This window comes from Arachis duranensis, chromosome 7 (genome assembly GCF_000817695.3).
Source record: "Arachis duranensis cultivar V14167 chromosome 7, aradu.V14167.gnm2.J7QH, whole genome shotgun sequence".
Taxonomy (NCBI): Eukaryota; Viridiplantae; Streptophyta; class Magnoliopsida; order Fabales; family Fabaceae; genus Arachis; species Arachis duranensis.
Genome location: NC_029778.3, coordinates 65,783,744 through 65,793,838, shown reverse-complemented (window position 1 = coordinate 65,793,838; position 10,095 = coordinate 65,783,744). Strand labels below are relative to the sequence as shown.

Sequence of the window (10,095 nt, the reverse complement as noted above, 5' to 3'; positions counted from 1 at the left end):
CACGAGTTTCCCTGGGAGAAAGCAGTGGCTAGCCACCACGTGCTCCAAGTGGAGACCCGAGACTCTGTTGACCCTATGTCGTAAGGGTAGTCGGGCACTGTAAAAGCCCCGGATGAGCTCACCCCCGTGAAGATACACCAGTGAGGGTGTTGGATATGGATAATTATTATGATTAAGTTTATGTTGAGAATAACTCGAGTTGGGGATGCACGACAGAGGGACAGTCCAATGGTTAGCTACCAAGACTTGTCGGGTTGGCTATATAACCGACAGATGATATCATCAGCCACTAGGGACAGGCATACATCATATGCATACTATGTGAATTGTTTGATATTGCCTATTTGACTGCATATTACTTGCTATTTGTCTAAATGCCTTATCTGTTCCTACTTGTATATCTCTTGTCTGAAATAACTGTGTTTGCTATATTATACTCCTGCTGGTGGTTGGGAGGTCTGAAGAAATTGGAAAGGGAAGTATTAGTTAGACTGAAGAATCTTTAGTCAGTTGTCATTTATGGTTTAGCTTGTTTATAAGCTTTGATTTTATCTGGAGGGAGATCTAGGATTGCCTTCGGCTTTCCTCTAATTTTACATGTTAAATATGTGGGAACTGTTACCATGCTGGAAACCTCTGGTTCTCACTCATGCGGATTTTGTAGTTTTCAGATGCAGGACGCGAGGCTTCTCGATGAGGCATGCTGGAGACTTCTGGATTAGCGAAGATCCTTGTTCTTGGGGCTCTGTTTTGGTTTATATGTTTTGTTTAGACACTTTTATCTCCACTAAATAATACAAATTGTGATGACTCCTCTTATAGGAGATTTTGGAGAATAGGTTTTCTATATTTGTGTCCCTTTGGGTTTCCTTGGGGTTTCTTACTTTATTTACATGTATATATTTCTATGCTCGGTCCGGTTATCTTCGCAAATGGATTATGAGTTTTGATATTCATGTTTTTGACACTCCTTTTTATATATATAAACTCGCGTTGGTTATCCTTGTTCGTTACGTTATCGATCGGAGTGTTGCGCTTTTCGAGTTACGGTTTTTGTTCTATCCCTTTTTCTTCAAAGGCTCCTAGTTATAATCATTATTCACACTACTATATGTACTAAATTTTTACATTTGAGGTCGTAATACCTTGCCATCTCTGAATTATGACTTAAGCATAAGACTTTGTATGGTAGGGTGTTACATTGACCCTCAGTAGTCATTGTGACTCCCTCAAGTGGCTGCTATGTTAAACCGATCACACATAAAAGGTCTTAGGTCCATTATCCAAACAACATCTTCTACAAAAACAACAAATCAACACGAGTTTCCAAGAGTTTTAGATACTCACCACTTCGATTTGGCAACTCTGGGTTGACATTGATGTTTCCAATGTCGGTGGCTGATTGTGCCTTGGTAAGGCAATGAGTCGAGGGAACCAGTCTATAGAGAATAAAGAGAACACTACTTGAGAGTGCAAAATAAGAATTCTTATTTCATTAGAGAACGTACCCATTTCCTTCTTCCGACAGTTGAGAATCGTTCGACACAACTTGTTCATCTCCCATGGCTGATGACAAAGTGAGAAACACAGTAACAGATGTTAGGAAATAAGGAGTGAGAAGAAGATATGGAGTTAGATAAATGTGGAGATACAATGTGGGATCCTTATATAAGTAAGTTTGGCTTTGTGTGCCTTAGCTTTTTCTTCTCCAAACAAGACGCGTACGACAGAATATGGCTCACAGAGAAGGCGTGATGACTGTGATCCGATGTGCACCCACTTTAGCTTGCTCGGTGTCCGCTAGACCCTGCAAATGCTATTTCTTCCCCCCTCCTCAGTTTGAATGTTGTGTTTAAAAAGCCACAAAAAATTTGATCGTCATCTGGGCAAGCCATACATCGATTCAATGGATACCATTAAACTCTTTACTTGGAAAATCTTGGCTAATTGTGAAAGTTAAAATTAAATTAGTGGCGCAAATTTTTTCCAACAGTATATTACAGCAAAGACCAAGCAATTTAATATTTTTTAGCTTATGTTATAGTTAGAAGAAAATTATTCGATTGGTACATCTAAATCTAAATTTTATTTTACAATAATATATGGGTATTGTAACTTCTTCGTATATTAACAGATTCCTTAAAGTAATTATTAAGACATAATTTTATTCCTCTCAATAAATATTAGATTATCAAATTCTCTTCTTTTTAAAATTGGTCAATTAGTTCATTACTAAATTTATGCGTAGTTTTCTAAATATAAGTGAAACTCACTCTTAGTTATCCACATCCTCATTTTTTAGACAATTGGAGTTTAAAATTCTAACATAAATAGAATTAATTTAAAAAATTTACTGATATTGACCGAAATTAATTGAAAATCATTCTTAACTTCCTAATTGAATTCTTATTTATATGCTTTGTTTTAACTGTTATATACAATTATTATAAATATAAGTAAAATTATTAAATTTATTCATGAAGCATATATATAATTTTAGTTTAAAATCAAATATTTCTTTTCTCTTTCAAAAAATTAATATATTGATGTTCAACAAAATATTATTTTAGTATATTTTTGTTCCAACTATAAAAAAAATCAGTTCGTACATCACAGTTAATACACATATTTTATATACATTTAATATATTTACTGTAAGTTGAATAGAAGATGAAATAGAATGTCCCACATCTATTTAAATTGTTTAGAACAGAAGAGAATAAAAGAGACGCATTTATATTTTAATGTTCTTAATTATTCACAATTTTATAGTCATTTTTTATATATAATCTCGATACAGGACATGAATAAAAAAAAGTTATAATTAATAAATAGACAATATATAAAATTAATTTTTTTTATTTTTTATTTCTAAGTTATAATTTATTGATATAGAATTATATATTATATTCCTGTTAGTTAACTCAGTCGTGAGCTTCTAGTATTCCGAGCTTCAACTTCGAAAATAGGCTCGATTGTTAATGAATCGACCCGTAAGCCAAACTCAACTTTAATTAGTATACATATTATGAATGAATGAAATTCGATACAATGTAAATCGAATTGCTTTGTTTCAATTTAGCTTGGTCACTTAGTTAATCAAATTGATCTGATTCGATTTAGCATTATACAGCATATACATAATAAATTGAATCAGGTTAATTTGACTTACTACTTATACAGCATATTGACATTTACTACTTTTAAGTTAATTGTATTTATTACTTTTGAGCCGCTTTGTCAATTTACTATGTGTATGTCGTATAGTACTAAATTGAATCGGATTAATTTGATTTACTTGGTAATTAAGCTAAATCGAAACAACCTAATTCGATTTACATTGTATCGAATTTTATTCATTTATAAATCGAAGATACCCGTTTCGATTTGCCTTTACTTCTACTAATTTGAATCATACTATTCGATTTAGTACTAGTCGAATTTAGTCATTTCAATTCACATAAATTTGTGCAATAAATTTATGCTCGTAACGTTTTTTTATTTGGGACTTTCAGGTAATACTTAATCCCACTTGATTTATTAATGTTATTTACCCTAAAAAATATTTAGTCTTTTAAGATTAAGCTTAAAATAATATTTTTATTTTTTTAGTTCTTTTAATTTTTTCTTTTTATTTTATCATAACTTTGTAATAATTTAATATCAATTCAAAAATAAAGTAAACTCAAATTAAAATAATAAAATGAAAAAAATATTTAATCCAAACAGAATTCACAACTAGAAAATGGATTAATACAGACAGATTTATAGACGAATTTAGTCTTTATTACAGACGGATTTTTGGTAACCAACGGATTTTGTCCCTCTGTAAAAGTCCTGTCGAAAATTATTTACCGACGGATTTTTTTCCGTCGGAAAATTACAGACGGATTTTTCCTCTGTAAATTCTGCATCCATTTTTTGAAGGCGACAAATTTTCCGTCTGTAATTACAGACGGATTTTCAGACGGATTTTCCGTATGTAATTACAGACGAATTTTCCGACAGATTTTCCATCTATAATTTGAACTTCGGAAAATCATCTTACAGACAGAAAATCCGTCTATAAATCCGTCTGTAAGATAAAATAGAATTTTTTTTATTTTTCTAATTACAAAATAAACTTGTTTTCATACAAAATAAATATAAATTTAATACAATTTTTTATCTAATTTATATTCAAATATTTATAATATTTCAAAAAATAAACAAATTTATTGTATTATAAAAGTACTATAAACAAGCAAGTCATAAACAAATTAAAATATTAATGTTTGCATTGTAATTCTGTAATCAAATCAAGAAATATAAAAAGAGACATGTAAGAGTCAAGTTTGCTGAATCTAGACCGAAATTTACATATTCTAATTCTTCAATTCAACATCATCCTTAACAATTTACATTTTTCTGAAAATATCTGGGATTGTTTTTCAGCAATGGAATCTATCAACTGTGTATCCTTGGCTACCTGCTCATCAACACCACCAGAAATATAATGTAAAGCAAATGTAAGTCAATTCAATATGTGCAAACAATAATAACTAAAAAAAGAAAAAAATACTACTTAACTAGTAACAATCTCCATTCTGAATTATCAGCAAAGATAGTTGCCTCCATGAGATCTACAATAAGACGAAGCATCTCAGTACGATCTTCATAGCTTTCATGTCCCTGTTACAAATATGTCTAACATTTACCAGTTTCGAAAAGACATGATAACCATGACATACATGAATATTACAATAAAGCATAGCATATAAAACTTGGACAAAAGAAAATTTTCATCCTAGATTATATCATTAAAAGTGGGTAGACAAGAAGCTCTAAGGGAAGCATAATAAAAATACCTGGAAACGAGATTTCTATCTTAACATGCTAGTGCTAGAATAATCTCTCCATATAAAACTGCAAAGATTAGATATGCTTTTCTGGAAATTTTACTATGGATTAGATACATAATGAGCCAGAACCTGCCAAAAAACTTTTATGTTTATCTCATCAACTGATTTTACCCTAATCCTTGAATTGGCCATGCCTCGTAGTTCTCTAAGCCAACAGCTAATAACAACTCTATCTATCTTTGATGGAACTTTAAGCCACATAATATTTCAAAAAATAAACAAATATCTTTCGACTTAGGCATATTTACAGGGCTTCCCATCCATTCCCAATTTTAACCTGAAATTTTCCAAAACAAATAAGAGAATAACTTTGAGAATCACTTTTGAATCATTGATAAACTGCATAAACAACCTACCCATTTTTATATTTTATGACACTATCTTATTTTACAATTTACATTATACAATACATTTTTAAATATGGTAGCATATGGTTTTACTTACACAAGGAATGCAAAAGAACCATTGCTGCCTTCAGATCGGTTAGAATCACTTAATTCAGAATACAATATTCCAAACTCATCAATTCCTTCTCGGATTTGCTCCCTTTCCATCTCTTTTATCTCTTCCTACAAAGTAATAAAAGAAGATATAAATCAATAAGAAACTAATAGTTTGGTTATAACACTAAAGAAGAATAATCCATGTAAATTGTAAAGAACATCTAGTTAGACACAAAGAACCTCACCTCCCATGTCGCTAGACCCTTTATGTAGTCAGGAAGACATTCAAGTTCTGTTTCCAATATCTTTATAAGAGAGCTGGAAGGTTTATGTGACTCTAAATTCTCCTTGTTTGCCTCTAAATTTAGTTTAAAAATAATACATAAAAAAATCTCTTTGTGACTTATGGTGGGATTTGAAGTATTGAAGCAAGAAAGAAAACTATTACCATCAGATAATAAATTCCTCCCCTCAAATGCCACTATTTTGTCTACCACAAGTTGCTGCTGCTGCTTAAACTCTTGTTGCCTGTTCAACCACTGCTTAGGAAATGAGAAACTTGCAGCAATCATCTACAGAAATGTGGAAATAATATTCACAACTTTTAACTTACATCTCAAGTTCTTGTGGAAATAAATCAGCAACACCGGTGCAAGAAAATAAGATAGTGGTACAAATAGAGTTAGTAACAAACAAATAATCAAAGGAAACATTTTGTTCTCATGAAATCAACATCAACATGACCACAAGACCAGATCAAGTGACATCCCTTTTAACTAGAAAATGAAGAATATTGGATTAAAAATATATGCATGAAATTCTTACAACCAACAAGAATGCCAATGGAGGCAAGTGGCATATCAGTATCACTAACCTCCAGATGCTAACGTAGCCAGACAAGCATCTAAGAGTCCAAGTTATTTCAAACTCATAGATTCATCAAATATGAAGAGAACTAGATTAAGGGACAGACACCAATAAAATCAAACGGGATGAAAATATCATATCGTCATCTAATCTTTTCAGTTTTCATAGCTTCAATATAGAATTTCTGAAAACAAAGTACAGAAATAAATCAAATGGATAAAAAATGTAAAACACAATCATATGTGAATTGATTTTGGTATCATTCAGGGTGGTAGATCAACATAATTTCACTATTTCACTAGAATCCGGCACAGGAACTAAAATCTCTCCTTCTTCTTCTTCTTCTTCCCCATCCTCTTCATCCTCAAAATCTGAAGCTAATTCCCGAAAATAGAAAATTCTCAATCCAACAAAACAAAGGAAGATAAAAATGCAAAGTAAAAATGGAAAGAGGAGCGAGAAGAGGAAGTAAGAAGCACCTGGAACGTAGCCATAGCTGCTCTTGAGACGATCTTCGAGTTAAAGTAGATCGGAGTGGTTTTTCTTGAAACTAATAGATTTTCCATAAAAAACGATTCCTTGATTATTGTAAAGTAGGGTACAGAACACAACAAGAAGCAATTTCTACAAAGCAGCAATCAACAATTACATAAAATACTAATTGAAAAATTAGCGAGGGAGCGTGAATTGCTTGTAAGCAAGGCCCTATTTCCTAACAGAGCAGGGCATTTCTACAGTTCTACTGTTCTACATGAGCTGTGGTATAATTCTACATGAGCTGTGGTATAATTAGCAATTACACTACAATTACAATTACAATTGACAAACCTCAATGAAAAATCATTACACTGATATCAACACGAAGAAACAAGCCATCAAATTAACAAACAAAGCAGAGTTTAAGCACAAGAAAGCAAGCTCAAATGCAGCACAATTCAGCTATTGATGTAACTAGCAGAATTAAATGAAAAAGAACAGAATTAGGAAGATACAATAACTAAGAGGACATATAACTGCAGTTATAGCTCAAGGTTCAGGAAGGTACAACTTCCCTTCAGTCTTTGCTTCAGTTAAGCATCCAAAATGGTGTTTGTTATTACTCTATTAATTCATTAAAATATGGAAAGCTGAACCAGTTCATGATACCATAAGAGTTTGTCAATCTTCAGAAGTTGATAAATTACAGATGTGAAGACATTTTCAATAACAGCATACTTACATAAAGCTTTATATGTATGTGAGGATTTTGTAGAATGCTCCGGACAAGACACATCAAGGCAAATAAAAGTGTTAAATTATGCAAGTTTTGTGCCACCTGTTATGATATTGGGAAAAAATATTAAAGAAGAGTGTTTAAGTCTCTTTTGTAAGATATGACTATATCATTCAAAGATTAACCAAAAAAGATAGAAGCAGGCTTATTTAGAACTAGCTCAGTTATTTTGTCAAAGTAAAGCTGCAGAAGAAGAAAAAACAATAGAAGAATAATGTATTACATCAATTTTCTTAACATATTAAAAGCCCAAGATAGAAGAATAATGTATTACATCAATTTCCTAAACTTGCAAAATTTAGACCAACAATTGATAAATAAAAAAAGTTCTGAATAGGAAACAAAAAGACAGCACGATTTAAGGCAATAAATAGCTCTTACCATTCAAAAGACAAGTTTTCTCCCCGGTATCTTTGTACTGACGGAGATATTGGTTTAGACGGAAAAGATAAAGCAAGACAAGCACTAAAGGAATTGCAACAGAGTGACTGCCACACACAGAAGCAGCTTCCAACCAAGCAATTGTGGCAACCTACAAGGGTTTTGAAAAATGGATCCCCCTAATTAGAGAAGTCAATCAAGCATCTTGAGAGCCAAGAACAAAAGATACAAGTCTAGAAACTAAAAATTTTAACTGTTAATGAACAAGCTCTATGCAAAAGGAGAATGGAAAATAACACCGGGTATCATAAGCTAAATCAGAAGATCCAATAGTAATCTTGAAGAACATTCAAATACCTATCATGACAACATCAAAATCTTTCCCTCACTGGATATGGCTGGATGTATGAATCAAACAAAGTTAATTGATTAGCAGCATCATCCATCAACCCAAAATAAATCAAATCAAATCGGAAAATAAAAAAGTTGAAAAAAGAAAAAAAGCTTATCATCGTAGAAAAAAATATACTCCATCAAGCAAACAATACAAGAAATTAATATGAATAAAAAATAAAAAACAGTAATTATAACAATTAACAAAAGAATAAATAGAGAAATTAGGTTTAAAAAACTAAAAAACTGTGAAGAGTGGCACCTGAAGCAAATTTTGAAGATATGAATCACCACATTTACCAAACTTTAAGGCTGGTCAATCTTCAACTCCTTTGCACAAACATCAAAGCCAATACACGCAGCAATTACTACCTGAACAAGAACAATAACAAGTTGTTTGGCTACTAAGAAAATGAGAGAGAGAGAGAGAGAGAGAGAGAGAGAGAGATGGAAATAAGAGGCAAAAGCGCAGATCAAGCACCTTTGAGAATTAAAGGAAGCAGAGATTAAATCACAAAATCAGAAATGAAATCACAAAATCAGAAACAACGAGGGCGAGGAGCAGAGATTAAATCACAAAATCACAAAACGGCGAGGGGCAGAGAATCAGAAACAATGGACGGCGAGGAGGGGAGGAACCCTTCGTGACGGTGACGCCACGAGCTCAACTCAGAACTTCGTGCGACGGCGAAAAGAGGAGGAACGATGCGAAGAGGGCCGAGTAGAGCTTCCCCAGATGACGAGGGCACCCACGGTCTATCCCCGCCGGCGGCGACACCACCTTCTACCTGAGGAGAAGAATTCGAGGGATGAGGCTGCTGGAAACGTTCGAATGGAGTGTGAATGGAGTGTGAATGGGTGGTGATAAAATTAGGGTTACTTCAATATTTTCGACAGAAAATTTAAATTACAGACAAATTTTCTGTCTGTAATAATTTAACAAAACGTAGCGTTTTGTCTATTTAATTACAGACGGAAAATCCGTCTGTAACTATTTTTCACGGAAAAAAATTAATTTTTCCGACGGAATTATCGCGGATTCTCTTTTCCGTCTGTAATTTATGCTAATTCATTTTTTTTATTTTCTGACAAAAAATCCCTCTGAAATTCCCTCTGTATTTCAGTGGGATAAAATCCGTCAGAAATATCCGTCTGTAATAACTAGTTTTCTAATAGTGATTTTAGTATTCTTTTCCCGCTTTCTTCTTAATTATAGAGCACTAAAATTTACATATACAAACTTTTTTTCTCTTAATTAAAGAGCACTAAAATTTCATATACCTTTAACACCAAATCGCGTGTTAATTTAATTAAGTTATTTATTCAAAGTGATTATTAAATATTTGTTAGTTTCTTTCTTTTATTTGGTGATACCTTTCTTATTTTTTGAATTAACATGTATTTATTGAATTCTTTTATTGTTTGACGTGCACATTTTTTAGAAGCAATACCATATGGTTTAAAGAAATAATTTTGCAATGAAAATGACGTTGTAAATCGACAATCATTCATAAAAGTATATATAATAAAATTTAAAAGAATACGATGAAAATTTAAAAATATTGACAACAAACTTGAATTTTTATTTTAAACTTTTATTTTTTTACTTTCAATATTTGTTCATTTATTATTTTGTTAATAATTTTTTTGCTAAAAAAATATATTAATATCAAAAAATTATAATATTAAATGATTAATTCATTCAAAGTAAATCTAAAGAATCAACAACAAAATGAATTTATTATGTTTTTCCACTTTTTGTTTACTGTTATATAATGCCATAAAAAAAACAACTATATGTAGTAATATAGTAATTTATTTTATATTAATAGTGTAT

The 10,095-nt window shown here is 31.7% G+C and overlaps 1 protein-coding gene across 11 annotated transcripts; it reads right to left on the bottom strand.

Moving 5' to 3' along the window:
* Nucleotides 1-4,251: 4,251 nt before the first annotated feature.
* On the bottom strand, nucleotides 4,252-9,142 carry LOC107459355 (uncharacterized). 11 transcript variants are annotated; one of them, XM_052252104.1, is made up of 11 exons: nucleotides 8,740-9,139; nucleotides 8,521-8,630; nucleotides 8,223-8,263; nucleotides 7,866-8,016; nucleotides 7,431-7,526; nucleotides 6,691-6,761; nucleotides 5,793-5,872; nucleotides 5,590-5,702; nucleotides 5,346-5,470; nucleotides 4,570-5,178; nucleotides 4,252-4,468 (listed from the first exon to the last, which is right to left on the bottom strand). In XM_052252104.1, the coding sequence occupies exons 4-10, from the start codon at nucleotides 7,866-7,868 to the stop codon at nucleotides 5,136-5,138; spliced, it is 531 nt and encodes a 176-aa protein (XP_052108064.1). In that variant the 5' UTR covers nucleotides 7,869-8,016; nucleotides 8,223-8,263; nucleotides 8,521-8,630; nucleotides 8,740-9,139; the 3' UTR covers nucleotides 4,252-4,468; nucleotides 4,570-5,135. The 11 variants fall into 11 exon arrangements, 10 of the variants coding, with proteins under 10 accessions (XP_052108064.1, XP_052108062.1, XP_052108066.1 ...); XM_052252102.1 differs by having other exon boundaries at nucleotides 4,570-4,671; nucleotides 8,740-9,138; XM_052252106.1 differs by having other exon boundaries at nucleotides 4,570-4,622; nucleotides 8,740-9,138.
* Between the last annotated feature and the right edge of the window lie 953 nt (nucleotides 9,143-10,095).